The sequence below is a fragment of the Aegilops tauschii genome, chromosome 7 (genome assembly GCF_002575655.3).
Source record: "Aegilops tauschii subsp. strangulata cultivar AL8/78 chromosome 7, Aet v6.0, whole genome shotgun sequence".
NCBI lineage: Eukaryota > Viridiplantae > Streptophyta > Magnoliopsida > Poales > Poaceae > Aegilops > Aegilops tauschii.
This window is the reverse complement of record NC_053041.3, coordinates 644,245,383-644,260,578: the sequence shown is the minus strand read 5'-3', so window position 1 is coordinate 644,260,578 and position 15,196 is coordinate 644,245,383. Positions and strand designations below refer to the sequence as shown.

At 47.0% G+C, this 15,196-nt stretch overlaps 1 protein-coding gene across 1 annotated transcript; it reads left to right on the top strand.

The window, feature by feature from the left end:
- The first annotated feature begins 1,438 nt into the window (after positions 1–1,438).
- On the top strand, positions 1,439–5,623 carry LOC141027595 (uncharacterized). Its single transcript, XM_073504678.1, has 4 exons — positions 1,439–2,710; positions 3,821–3,962; positions 4,443–4,506; positions 4,594–5,623. Exons 1-4 carry the CDS (start codon positions 1,439–1,441, stop codon positions 5,621–5,623), a joined length of 2,508 nt encoding a protein of 835 aa, XP_073360779.1.
- The last annotated feature ends 9,573 nt before the right edge of the window (positions 5,624–15,196 follow it).

Sequence of the window (15,196 nt, the reverse complement as noted above, 5' to 3'; positions counted from 1 at the left end):
AGGAAATGAAAAGAAACAAAGAAAATTGATTTTTTTGGATCATTTACATTGTAAACAAAAAATATAGTTTGCGTATAACTACCTTATCTATTATATATATATATATTTAAATGTGTGTCTAGAAGACAATTAATTAAGCCTAACTGGTGGATAACATTTTTTACCAGCTAAGTGAACTCCGGGCCACTAGCCTCCAGCTCCGCAAATACTTCCATTGTCTTTCTAACGTCATTGTCTGCCGGATCTCAACTTATGTGTCGGCATAGGTTTCGACGTGTCCGCTTTGTGAACGACTGAATGGAACCCTCTCAATTGATCCGAAGAAACTGCAGATGATGTTGTACACCTTGTCCAAATTCACATTATTCTGCCTCGGGGGCTTCACCAGATCCTTCGTGTAAACACTAATGTACTGTTGAGGTGACTATTGTACTTTCTCACCCATTGTTAGTGACATGGAATGGGTGTGGTTCACACGATGCTCCGTGATAAACCACCCATTGTCTTCTGACCTTGACAATCGAATATAGCCGGACACTCACACCGCATGACTTGCTGTTCTGTACCCCCCCCCCCTCGCCCCTACCTGGTAAAAAAAATCAGAAAATAAATACCAACAAATCATCTTTGCATCTTCCGATGGAGGAATAATGTGCCTCTAGTATAGTCCACTAGGAATGCACGCGCAAACGACCTGCATCATCCTTTGTAGTTTGGATAACAGGTAATTACCTCTTCATCCATCCAGATCCAGGGCTTCAAGATTTACTTTCCCTGTTGATTCCACCGACTAGGCTCGCGTTGCTTCCTCTGCTCCTGGCGACAATAGGGGATCCGACTCCACCGGCCTCATGGGAATCTGATCGCTTCTCACGAGCGACATCCTGTCGGGCCACAATCGCAAGCGGCACTGGTGGCTGCTTTAGGCTGTCGGCGAACTCTTCCCGCAAGGGGAACCTGCGTTCCGCAAAACACCGTCGTCGGTGCCATCATATGAGGCCAATTTTTGTGTTTCGATCCTTTTCGTAAAGTTAAGTCAGATCTAACCCCGCTTCGTAAAAGTTAAGCCATCTGAGTCTTTGGCGGTAGGACTTAACAACACCATCACGCCTGTTTAGTATAAAAATGACCCTACCGCCATGGTCTTTGGCGGTAGGCAGTTATTCCCTGTTAGACTTAGAGATATATCTCTTGTAATCTCAAACTAACTCTATCTCTTCCTCTCCCGTAGCTCTTTCAAACTCCTATGTAACTACCGAATCCCAAAGTGATCGGTACAATCTTGTAAGCCACGGTAGGGGCGTTTTCCTGCCTCGATTAATATATACACACGCGGCTCCCTTACGAGGGAGTAGGAACGCTTCCCATCTAACATGGTATCAGAGCCAACCTCTTCCCATAGATCTAGCCAGAAGCTTCTTCCTCAATCACCATCGCCATGTCGTCCACCTCAATCACCGCCGCCCTCAACCTTGGAGCTCCACCAACCGAGAAGCTCACCAAGACCAACTACATCCTGTGGAAGGCACAGGTCATGCCGGGCCTGCGAGGAGCGCAGGTCACCGGCCTCCTAGATGGAACAGACGCCGCGCCACCGAAGACGGTACAACAGCAGCAGGCGGACAAAACTGTTGCCATGGCTCCAAATCCTCTGTATGCGCAGTGGATATCAAGAGATCAGCAAGTTCTTAGCCATCTCCTGAACTCTCTGTCAATGGAGATCCTCGCCCAAGTTGTGAGTAAAGAAACTACCTTTGATCTCTGGACTGCTATCACCACAATATTTGCCTCGCAGTCTCAATCCCGCATCACAAATTTGCGGATTGCCATCACCAATACGAAGAAGGGATCCATGTCCAGCTCAACCTACATCGCCCGGATGAAGAACCTGGGAGATGAACTGGCCGCAGCAGGAAGGCCAGTTTCGGATCCTGAGATGGTGGACTACGTCCTCGCCGGCCTCGACAGAGACTACGATCCTGTCGTGGCTGCCATCGGAGCAGTAAAGTCGTCGATCTCTGTTGATGAACTGTTCGCCCAGATCGCAGCCTTCGACCAGCGCATGGAGATGCTTGGCGATGGCCCTGACGCCGGCTTCAAAACCTCTGCAAATATGGTGTACAGAGGGCGCGGGCGCGGCTCTGGCAGAGGACGCGGACGCAGCAACAACATGGGACGCGGCCGAGGAAGGCTCTCTTCCCCAACTCCATCTGGCGGCAACAGCGGCGGCGGCGGCCGTGGTCGTCCACAACAGCAGCGTCAGCAACAAACCCGAGACTACCCGGAATGCCAGATATGTTACAAGCACCATCCAGGAGGTGCTCGTGATTGCTGGCACAGGTATGATGAAGATGAACAGGAGGAGAAGGGGGCCAACATGGTCATCGACTCCTATGGTGTCGACACAAATTGGTATGCGGATACCGGGGCTACAAACCACATCACGGGGGAGCTCGACAAGCTGACGATTCGAGACAAGTATCGTGGAGGTGACCAAGTGCACACCGCAAGTGGTTCTGGTATGGACATTACTCATGTTGGTAGTTCAATTGTTAAAACCCCCAACAAATTTTTTCATCTAAACAGAATTCTACATGTGCCTGAAACATCAAAAAGCTTACTTTCTGTTCATAGATTTACCCTTGATAATCGTGTTCTCATTGAGTTCTACCCTTTCTTTTTCTTGGTTAAGGACTTGGACACGAGGAGGGTACTTCTTAGGGGCAAGTGGGTGGGAGGTCTCTATCCAATCATATCTTCGTCAACGTCATCGAATAAACAAGCCTTTGTTACTATCAAGCCTTCTTCAGCAAAGTGGCACAGTAGATTAGGCCATCCTTCATCAGTTATTGTTAAGCTTGTTCTTAGTAAAAATAAACTTCCCCATTGTCTTGAGTCTAGCATTGAGTCTGTTTGTGATCCTTGTCAGCATGCTAAAAGTCATCAGCTACCATATCCTATTTCTACCAGCATTTCCTCTGCACCCTTACAACTTGTATTTTCAGATGTTTGGGGGCCAGCTCTTACTTCTGTTGGTAGACACTCATATTATGTAAGCTTCATTGATGACTATAGCAAATTTACTTGGATCTATCTCCTTAAGAAACGATCTGAAGTGTTTCAAGTTTTCAAGAACTTTCAAAATCTTGTTGAACGAAAACTAAACACAAAGATCATTGCTATGCAGACTGACTGGGGAGGTGAGTACAAAAAGCTCAACCTATTTTTTCAGGAACTTGGCATCTCACACCATGTTTCATGCCCCCATGCACACCAACAGAATGGTTCCGCTGAAAGGAAACACCGTCATGTTGTTGAAGTAGGGCTAGCTCTACTAGCAAATGCATCGATGCCATTAAAGTTCTGGGATGAAGCCTTCTTGACCGCCACATATCTCATAAACTTACTTCCTAGCAAGGTCATCAAATATGAGATCCCACTCACACGTCTCTTTGGCATTACTCCTGATTATAAATCACTACGTGTATTCGGTTGTGCTTGCTGGCCCAACCTCCGTCCATATAATACACGCAAACTTGCGTTTCGTTCAAGGAAGTGTGTTTTCCTTGGGTATAGTCCCATTCATAAAGGAGTCAAATGCCTAGATGTTTCTACCGGTAGGGTATATATCTCTCGAGATGTTGTTTTTGATGAATCCGTATACCCTTTTGAGTCTCTTCATCCGAATGCCAGAGCACTCCTTAGAAAAGAAATTCTTCTCCTTCCACCCAATCTCCAAAACTTAGATCAAGGGGGCGACAATTGCACTAATCCAACTAATGATCCTACCAGTACTGGTGTTGCATCTTATCCTGTGCAGGGCTTTGCAGAAGACGCAGCAGAAATCGGTGCAGAAAATGATCCAAATTTTGATGAAAATGAGCCTATATTTCATGAGATAGAAGAAGACGAAGCTGGCGCTGAGCACGAGGAGGATCCGGAGTCACCTGGAACTCCTGTGCGTCAGCTCTCCTCGGATCGGGTGCGCGGATCAGCTCAGGATCGCGCACTGGAGAGATTCCGTCCGCGCCATTCAGGCATCGCCACGTCGCCATGTGCCGGGTCCGCCTCGCGCCCCACGCGCGGGCCAGCGAAAGCGACAGCTGGAGAAACCGCGTCGCCCGGCTCGGGATCTCCGCTCCGCATGCACCAATAGTTCGACGCGGGATCTTCTGTGGCTACCGAGTCGGACGCTGCCACATCTTCGGCCACACAGCGCGCCGCTGAGGCTGATCCAGGATCTGCTATGGAAAGTGCCTCCAGGATGCTGCCGGGATCTTCTGTAGCAGATTTTTCTTCACCATCTCCTGTGCAGAAGCCCACACGTCGCATGGCTCAACCACAACCTACTTCACGTGTCACAACTCGACTACAAAAAGGTATAAGCAAACCGAAAAACAGAACTGATGGCACTATACGATATGGCATGTTGTGTGTTACAGGGGAACCGACAAGACTAGAGGATGCACTTGGGGATCCAAAGTGGAAAAATGCAATGGATGAAGAGTATTCGGCACTCATGAGAAACAAAACTTGGCACCTTGTGCCTGAGAAAAGAGGTAAAAATGTCATTGATTGTTAATGGGTTTACAGAATCAAGAAAAAGGCAGATGGTTCAATCGACAGGTATAAAGCACGTCTAGTTGCAAAAGGTTTTAAACAACGTTATGGTCTAGATTATGAAGATACTTTCAGTCCCGTTGTTAAAGCTGCAACTATTAGACTTGTATTAGCCATTGCAGTTTCCAGAGGATGGAGCTTGAGACAACTAGATGTTCAGAACGCGTTCTTGCATGGTGTTTTGGAAGAGGAGGTTTATATAAGGCAACCACCTGGGTATGAAGACAAGAAAGTACCTCATCATGTGTGCAAGCTTGACAAGGCACTTTATGGTTTGAAACAAGCGCCAAGGGCATGGTATTCAAGACTAAGCTCTCAGTTAAGGCGTCTTGGTTTTGTTGCATCTAAGGCTGACACTTCACTATTCATCTACAACAAGGCAAACATAACTATATTTGTACTAGTATATGTTGATGATATCATAGTTGCAAGCTCGTCACAAAGTGCTACTAATGCTCTTCTGCATGATTTAAGTTCAGAGTTTGCTTTGAAGGATCTTGGTGATTTACACTTCTTCTTAGGCATCGAGGTAAAGAAGATTCAGGATGGCATAGTATTGAACCAAGAAAAATATGCCAATGAACTTCTAGTTCGCATGGGGATGAAAGATTGCAAGCCTTCACCCACACCATTACCCTCTTCAGAAAAAATTTCAGCTTTTGAAGGTCAACCACTCAAAGAAGAAGAGATCACAAAATACAGGAGTGCAGTAGGAGCTCTACAGTACTTGACACTAACAAGGCCTGATATTTCCTTTGCTGTTAACAAGGTTTGTCAGTATCTTCATGCACCTACTACTGTACACTGGACAGCTGTTAAGAGAATTGTACGGTACATAAGATATACTGTGAGCTTAGGCCTTCAAGTTAAACGATCTAACTCCACTCTTGTTAGTGCCTTCTCTGATGCTGACTGGGCAGGATGCAGTGATGACAGGAAGTCAACTGGAGGATTTGCAGTGTTCTTTGGTTCTAATCTCATTTCTTGGAGTGCTAGAAAATAGGCCACAGTATCCAGGTCAAGTACTGAAGCTGAATACAAGTCACTAGCTAATGCTACTGCCGAGATCATTTGGGTTGAATCATTGTTAAATGAGTTGGGAATTAAGCAGCATCGTGTGTCATGTTTATGGTGTGACAACTTAGGAGCCACATATCTTTCTGCAAATCCAGTGTTCCATGGCAGAACCAAGCATATAGAAATTGACTTTCACTTTGTAAGAGAAAGGGTTGCAGAAAAGAAGTTGGACATACGATTCATCCCTTTCAGAGATCAAGTTGCAGATGGATTCACTAAAGCTTTGCCAGTCAAGCCTTTCGAGGAATTCAAGAGGAATCTTAATATAGGATAGTTGAAATTGACTTAGAGATATATCTCTTGTAATCTCAAACTAACTCTATCTCTTCCTCTCCCGTAGCTCTTTCAAACTCCTATGTAACTACCGAATCCCAAAGTGATCGGTACAATCTTGTAAGCCACGACAGGGGCATTTTCCTGCCTCGATCAATATATACACACGCGGCTCCCTTACGAGGGAGTAGGAACGCTTCCCATCTGACATTCCCTACTGTCAAAGACTTTGGCGGTAGCTCTCCTTCGTCGCTGATGGCAAGTTCCTGTGTTGCATGCAGTACTACAGTGATGGCAAATGCCTGTGTTGCATGCAGTACTAGATTGTAGGTACTAGGCTAGACTATAGATGGATGGATTAATTGATGCATGCATGCATGTTGCGGGTAGCTGCCACAAAAAACAAAACAAAAAAGCTAAGCTCCTTTCCATCTCTGACTCCTCCCATGAGGTGATTGGTCATGCATGCAGAGAGGAGAGAGCAACGACCTGCTGCATGGACAGAGCTGCTGCATGCACGACTGATGCATGTGAACAAATGTCGAAGAATCCATGCATGCTCGTATCCTACTGTCAAAGACCTTGGTAGTAGGGTATTTTTTTACGTTAAACGTCCGTAACGGCGTACTTAAGTCTTACCGTTAAGGTCCTTAACGGTAGGCTGTGCTACCCTACCGCCATACATTATGACGGTAACAAAAAGGATCAGATCGTGAAAAAATTTCAGACTAGAGTTAGATCTGATTAAACTTTAAAAAAAGGGTCGGAACACAAAAATCGGCCTCATATGAGTTCACGCTCCCAAACCCAGCTCTTAGACCAAATATATATATATATATATATGGGTTTGTCTAGGTCTCATTCGATTTAGACTTCGCGAAGTCTAAGTCGACTGACCTCATCTCCAACCTAGTCGCACGTTAATTTCCGTTCGCTTGGCTGGAATTCGCGTTCCCTGTTGGCCTGCGTTGGCCTGTGTTGCCTCACCACGTGCGCTGTTGTTGGGCTGTATTGTTTTTTCCTTTTTTTTATTTGTGCTTTTTACTGGATCGCTAGAACATTGTCCCATTAGGTGTATTGCTATACAACACGATGTAGTTTGTATTTTTTTACGCTAGCGTTGCTAATGCTCCGTTCCTTCTTTTCTTTTCATCTTGTTATTTTTTCCTTTATTTATCATTTTAAAAAATATTATTTTTATTTTTAAATGATAAAGAAATATTTAATGTAACAAAGAAAATAAATAGGAAAACAAATAAAATGAAAAGAAGAAGACAATTTAGTTGCCTGTGGTCGACAGATAAGCAACTATATGCGTCCGACTAATGTGCACATGTGTATCATTTTGTTCTTTTTTTGCGTGTTGTCTAGCTTTCCGTTCTATGTCCTGGGTTTTCTGATTTAATTTTTCTTGTTGTTTGTTCAATGTTTTTTATTATAATTCATTTTTAGTTATATGTTCATCAAAAAAAGGAAGCACATTTTTGCATTCGTCGTTATACTTCAGAAAAAGTGTTTGTACATTTCAAAAATGTCCATCGTGTATTGATAAAATAGTTGTGTAATTATAAAAATATTTAAAAATATTCACCATATATTTTAAAGTATAAAAAATGTATTTTTAAAATATTCAATGTGTATTTGAAAAGATATTGAAGATGTAGGGAGCGGCTAGTTGCTAGTACTTGTATCCCTTGTTGTGGGTCATGTTACACCATGTAGTTACAGTTGAGATATGGCGTGCAATAGTTTTTTCAATAAAAAATTGGCAGAACGCCACTAAGTTGCAGTCGTGTTGAAAGAATGCAGTTGCAACCTGGATCCACACTTGAAGTTGCATTCCTAGTGTCGGACATGCAATTGGCCTGCCCCCTCTCCCGCTGCCCCCCCCCCCCCCCCGACAAAACAAAGGTCCAGTTGCAACCAATGTTGGGGGACATGCAGTTGCGGTTCGGTGCGGCCTTTGTAGTTGCGGGGCTGTTGTCGGGCTTGCAACTGGCCCGCCTCCTCGACAGAACAAAAAAGTCCAGTTGCGGTCGGGTTGCAAGACATGTAGTTGCGCTCGGGTGTGACGCTTGCAGTTGCCTGCCCCCTCTCCCGCCGCCCCCTCCGACAAAACAAAGGTCCAGTTGCAACCATGTTGGGGGACATGCAGTTGCGGTCGGTTGCGGCGCTTGTAGTTGCGGGGATGTTGTCGGGCTTGCAACTGGCCCGCCCCCTCCAGCGGCGCCCCCTCCGACGGAATAAAAAAGTCCAATTGTGGTCGGGTTACAAGACATGCAGTTGCGGTCGGGTGCGACACTTGTAGTTGCATTCCTAGTGTCGGACATGCAACTGGCCCGCCCTCTCTCCCGCCGCCGCCTTCGACAAAACAAAGGTCCAGTTGCAACCATGTTGGGGGACATGCAGTTGCGGTCGGGTGTGGCGCTTGCAGTTGCGGGGATGTTGTCGGGCTTGCAACTGGCCCGCCCCCTCTACCGGCACCCCCTTCGACCGAACAAAAAATTTCAGTGGCGGTAGGGCTAGAAGACATGCAGTTGCGGTCGGTGCGACACTTGGAGTTGCATGCCTAGTGTCGGACATGCAACTGGCCCGCCCCCTCTCCCGCCCCGCCCCCCCGACAAAATAAAGGCCCAGTTGCAACCATGTTGGGGACATTGCAGTTGCGGTCGGGTGCGGCACTTGTAGTTGCGTGGCTGTTGTCGGGCTTGCAACTGGCCCGCCACCTCTAGCGGCGCCCCCTCCGACAAAACAAAAAAGTCCAGTTGTGGTCGGGTTACAAGACATGCAGTCGCGGTCGGGTGCGACACCTGCTGTGGCATTCCTAGTGTCGGACATGCAACTGGCCCGCCCCCTTCGACAAAACAAAGGTCCAGTTGCAACCATGTTGGGGGACATGCAATTGCAGTCAAACGTGACACTTGCAGTTGCATGCCTAGTCTCAGATATGCAACTGCCCCCTCTCCCATCGCTAATCTAAAACAAATGTTAGTTGCAGTCATTTGAGTAGACATGCAATTGCACTCGAAGACGACACTTGCAGTTGCATGCCTAGTGTTAGACATGCAACTGCGTGTCTCTCTAGCCGTTCTCCGATAAAACAAAGTTAGTTGCAGTCGAGGGCGACACTTGTAGTTGCATGCCTAGTATCAGACAGACAACTTCACCATCTCTCATCGCCCACCACCGAAGAACACCAGGTGAACCTTCCACAGATTGTTGTCTGCAACAAAGCTTCTCCACCATCTTCCATGTGTTGCACTTTGTTGAGGACCCTCACTTTGCACTGTACGATCATGAACTGGCCTCAAAATGTGAGATTCTCTGATGTTACCGTTGTTGGAACGACCACTTTCGTTACATTTTACAACCTATTTTGTTGAAGACACACAAAAAAGTAAAAAAATATATCATGACAAATAACTTAAAATAAAATAAAAAGATAAAAAATGGAAATTAAAAAATAGATTGGCTGAGTTAGCACAGCGTTTTTAAACTCCCATACATAGATGCCAAAACCGTTACACTTACTCTTATGGTTGCAACGGTTCAAGCATATTTCATACGCCATCTCTTGAGCGCATAAATTAACAAAAAATAGGGATATTGACAGACATGCAACTACCCCATCCCTGACGAGACATTACATAGTTGCATGCCTGGTGGTAGACATGCAATTGCGTACCAACTACCCCCTCCCCTGATGAAACACCATATAGTTACAGTTGGATTGAAGACGTACAATTGTAATCGATGCGGCTTGTCATTGCATGTTTAGTGATAGACATGAAACTATGCCCTCACCCCTCACAAAACACCACTGAGTTGCAGTCACATTGGAGACATGCAATTGCAGTAGGGTGCAATTGAGCAACCACAATTTCAAAATAAAAACTATTTTTAATAAAAAATATTTTAAAAAAAATTACAAAAATGTTTAATTTTTTAATAAAATTAAAAATTAAAAATAAAATGAAAATACAGTTGAGAGAAATAATCAACGCGACAAGGAACAAGGGAAAAAAATCAACAAATAATCAATGCAGTCACATGTGGATGGATGTACATGTAGCTGATAGTACGATTTTAAAAATGACAAAAAATAAATGTGAGCAATTAAGAATTAGTGAAATATAAAAAAAAAATAAAAATGAAAAAAAACACAAACGTACTTCAAAGAAAGAATTATGAGAGAAAAGAGAACAAGAAAAAATTAGAAGAATGGAAATAAGTAATAATTTCAAAAGAAGCAACAAAAATAAAATTCAAAAGGAAAACTATCCTTGAAATCCAAAATGAATTGGCTCAAGCCATTTTGAAAAAAATATAAACAATATTGCGACCAGAAAAAGGAAATGCAACACAAATTTGCACCAATCTTGGCGCATAGATTAAACAGTTTATCATATAACCAAATCTTATATGAGCAAACCTTGACATACATCATGGAGGAAAATAAAAAAACATGGAGAAAAATTAAGAGTGTGCATTGATCATGACATGCTAAAAGATATAGGGAAAGACACTGAGCGTGGAGGACACACATGCTAGTCTAGTAGAAAAAATGAGAAAAAAACAAGACAACACGCTTCCTCTTTGCACTTTGCACGGTCTATTTCTAACCACAGCCCAACAAATAAACAAAAAGAAACAGGCTGGACGCATCATCCTAACAGGCCGATTTAAACCTGACAAGCAGCTAGCATAAAAAATATTCAATGGAGGCGTCGACTGAGACTTGGACAGAAATCAGTCGACTGATTTTTAGTCCCTCCGTATATATATCAATTCTACCATACTCATTTCATCCGAGCATCAGTGCTAATTCATCGCAGAATTTTACCTTCAGTTCCTGCCTTCCTTAGCTGCAATGCACCGCTCGACCTTGTCTGTGTAGTTCCTTATAGTGCACGGGGTCCTATCCTGCGGCGCTGACCCAATTCGCAACCTGCAGAACACTCCCGTCCCGTCACGACTTAGAGCAACTCCAATGGGGCGACCTATTTTGTCCGTAGACGTTCGTTTGGATCGGCGCGGATACAAAAGTTGACCCAATGCGCCGACCCAAACGGACGCCTGTCCGCTTTTCGTCCGCCTGCCGACCCATTCTTAGCCCATTTTTAAGCCGAATTTGCGTCGGCCTGCCGGCCCATTCCTGGCCCATTTTTAAGCCGAATTTGCGTCGGCGCGGATACGAGACGAATGCGCGCGCGCTTTCTCCCCCTGGTCCGCTGATCGGTGGCAGCCTCCATCATTTCCCTCCATTTCCCCCAAAAACTCTCAAACCCGCGCGCGCTCCCGCCCCCCGCCATGGACGACGACCTCGACGCCGCCGTCGGCCTCGCATCCCTCGCCTCGTCCGGCATGACGACCACCCCCTCCAGCAAAGGCAAGCCTCGGCCCCCCTGCAAGACCGCCGCCACGCCCAAGCCGAAGAAGACGCTGACGCCCGAACAGCGGGCAAGGGAGTCAGCCAAGAGAAAGGGCCGGAGGCACGCGGCGGACACGAGGGTTTAGCCATCGCGGCGGCCGCCGTCGCCGCCACCGCGCAGCAGGAGGTCACCAACGCCCGGGTCACGGCGGCAACGAGGGAGGCACTTTATATGCTAGAGTTATACCCTAGCCAGCACGGCCTCGTCAACGCCACCGTGTCCGCGGCCAGCACCGACTCATCCGCGTTCCCCCGGATGGTGCTACCCGACTCGCCCCGCGTGTCGTCTTGCACCCCGATGCCCGGCTTCCACATCTACCCGCAAGGCTCCCGCCTCTCCGGGGAGTGCTCGCCCGAGGTGAGCGTGGTGGCGCCTTCCATGCCCGCGCCCGCGCCCATCAACCTCAGCGCCTCCCTCGCCTCGTCCGGCATGACCACGGGGCCTCGATGGCGTGGTCGAACTCAAGTCCCACCCTTTTTTGTGTGCTGGCATGTGTGCCGGCCGCTGGCGAGTGCGCCAGCATGAACTGTGTGCTGTTATTCTGAAGCCGACATTGTATGCCAGCGCTGGCATGGTGCCGTCATGAGACATGGCCGCTGGCATGATCTATGGCCGCGGCCTTTTCTAAAAATTGCGTGCAGACATGAAATGGGCCAGCGCATTGGGCGCACTGCCGACCCAAATATAAAACAGGGCGGAACCTGCGGAATACAAACACACCGGCACCGGCCGCCGGCCCCATCCGCGGCAAGCTTCACTGGTCCGCCGGCGGCGATTTCTCTACAGTCGCCCTCTGCCTTCGCCGCTGTTCTGCCCTTTTTCTCTTTTAGAACTTGCGGCTGTTCTGCACTCAAGGCAACGAACCGCTCCGTGTTGCGCGTTGGCTAAGGTTGTGGGCCAGCGGACGAACACGATAGTCCAGAGTCTGGGAACAAACAAACGCAGCGTCCGGAACTTTAGTACCACATCGCTCGGCTAGAAATATTCTACGCGGCTTGAAGAGGCAAGTGCTGAGCTTTTCATCGCCGAGGACGTAAAGTTGATTCATCATATATGCCGAGGCGGTCTCTCCCTTGGAGGAGGTGTGGGGGTTTAGAGCAACTCCAACGGGCTGACCCAAACGGACGGCACATTTGTCCGTTTTTATCCGTTTGGGTCGGCCGTCCGCCCGGCGTCCGCCCAGTTTTGCATTTGGGTCGGCAGTGCACCCAACCTGTCGACCCATTTTATGTCCGCATTCAATTTTTTTTTAAAAAGGCCCGCGACCGATCATGCCAGCGGGCATGTCTCATGCCGGCACCATGCCAATGCCGGCTTCAGAAAATATCACCACAATTCATGCGTCTGCCGCGCATACAATGCCGGCTTCAGAAAATATTTCCTCGAACAGGTTGTGGGCGTCCGGGAGCCCGCCGGCCGGCGTCTGCCGCGCGCGTTTCCTCGTGCCGCCGGATGACGAGCCACCGACCACCGGGGTGGCGTTGAGGTCGATGGGCGCGGGTGCGGGCTTGAAAGGCGCGACCACGCTCACGTCGGGCGAGCACTCCCCGGAGAGGCGGGAGGCCTGCGGGTAGACGTGGAAGCCGGGGATCGTGTTGCAAGCCGACGCGCGGGGCGAGTCGGGCAGCACCATCCGAGGAAACGCCGCCGAGCTGGTGCTGGCCGCGGCGACGGCGGCTAGGACGAGGCCGTGCTGGCTAGGGTTTAACCCTAGCATGTAGAGCGCCTCCCTCGTTGCCGCCGCGACGCGGGCGTTGGTGACCTCCTGCTGCGCGGCGGCGACGACGGCGGCCTCATCCCTCGCGTCCGCGGCGTGTCTCCGGCCCTTCCTCTTGGCCGACTCCCTTTCCCGCTGTTCGGGCGTCAGCGCCTTCTTCGGCTTGGTCGCAGCGGCGGTCTTGCGCGGGGCACGAGGCTTGCCTTTCCCGGAGGGGGCGGCGGCGCCGGACGAGGCGTGGGAGGCGAGGCCGGCGGCGGCGTCGAGGTCGATGGCGTCGTCCATGGCTGGTTGGGGGCGGGAGCGCGCGCGGGCGGGAATGTTTTTGTGGGAAAATGGAGGAAATGGTGGTGGCTCCCACCGACCAGCGGGCCCGGGAAGAGGAGTAGGCGCGCGCGCGTCCGTCTCGTGTCCGCGCCGTCGTAAATCCGGCTCAAAATTGGGCCGGGAATGGGTCGCCCGCGGACGAAAAACGGACGCGCGTCCGTTTGGGTCGGCGCGTTGCGCCCACTTCTCTGTCCCGCCGACCGAAACGGACGGCCACGGACGAAATGGGTCGCCCCATTGGAGTTGCTCTTAGACGTGCGGTGTGATGTTATTTTTTTATTTTTGACTTTTCTTTTACTAGTTATTATTATTTTTCCAAGTTTTTTTCTTTTCTAATATTTTCCCTTTTCTTTTATCAGTATTTTTATTTTTATTTTCCTACTATTTTTCATTTTTACTGCTCTAAGGTTCATATTCTAATATTTTGCAGTTATTTTCCTAATATTTTTTATTTTTCTTTTACTATTTCGCAGATTGTGCAACAGGTGAACATGAAAAGTCTAAGATAAAAACAAAAGTAAACTAAGATTTTTTCTTTTCCTAATATTTTTCCTATTCTTTTATTAGCCTTTTCTATTTTTATTTTCCTAATATTTTGTCCTTCTCACTACTCTAAGGCTCATATACTACTCCCTCCATTACTAAATATAAGTCTTTTTAAAGATTCCAATATAGAGTACATACTGAGCAAAATGAGTGAATCTACACTCTAAGCTACGTATATATACATCCCTATATAGTACATATTGAAATCTCTAGAAAGACTTATATTTAGGAACGGAGACAGAAATATTTTGTAGGTTGTGTCACAGGCGCACATGTATAGTACAAAATATATAACAAAAACTAAAAATAAACTAAGTTTCTTTCCTTTTCTAATATTTCCCTTTTTCTTTATCAGTATTTTCGTTTCTATTTTACTAATATTTTTCATTTATACTGCTTTAAGGCTCATATTCTAATAGTTTGCAGTTATTTTTTCCCAATATGATGTTCCTTATTTCTTTTACTATTTCACAGATTGTGCAAAAGGTGAACATGAAAAGTCTAAGATAAAAACCAAAAACAGACTAAGTTTTTTTGTTTTCCTAATAATTTTCCTATTCTTCTATTAGTCTTTTCTATTTTAATTTTCCCTAGGCAATAGGGTAGTCAAACTCGGCAAGCAAGAGGTGCACTCAACCCCAGAGTAATTAGGCTTGACCATGAAGGGCCCAGACTCGGTCACTTGTGACTCAGATTCAGCCATCCTCTGCCATGGTGGAGTCACAGTCAAACGCGGTGGACTCACACTCAACGAGGTGAATTCGGATTCGACTGAGGAGCCGGACTCGACACTGAGTCTGGCAACCACCAAGTGAGTCCTATGTGTAATGGGGAGGAAGTTGTAAATCATATGCATCCCAACATCATACAAAATTATTCAATCTCTTTTTTGTAGGGAACAAATATGTTCAATGTATATATTACATAGCAGTTTATAGTTTTTTCCTTTCCATTTGAAAAAAGTTGTAGTATGCAGGCACTCTAAAACTCAGGAGTTACAGCCCGAACTCACCTAAGCAATGCATTATCGACATCTGATTCTTCAAAAGGGCAACCAATTGCGTAGAGAGGTCATGGAGTGTTAGGAACAATGATTGATGTTGAGTTATCTAGCAGTGTTCTAACAACCGTTGTGCTCTAATCATCCAATGTGTATAGAGTACTTCTGATGGCCACTCGAATATGGTGGAGCTGAAACACCTTG

Bases quoted from the DNA above. Each gene is read 5' to 3' on its own strand.
- LOC141027595 (XM_073504678.1), top strand. From the start codon at position 1,439: ATGTCGTCCACCTCAATCACCGCCGCCCTCAACCTTGGAGCTCCACCA. The intron at 2,711-3,820 runs GTACTTCTTAGG...TATCCTGTGCAG, and splicing joins AGGACTTGGACACGAGGAGG to GGCTTTGCAGAAGACGCAGC. The intron at 3,963-4,442 runs GTCAGCTCTCCT...TGTGTGTTACAG, and splicing joins GTCACCTGGAACTCCTGTGC to GGGAACCGACAAGACTAGAG.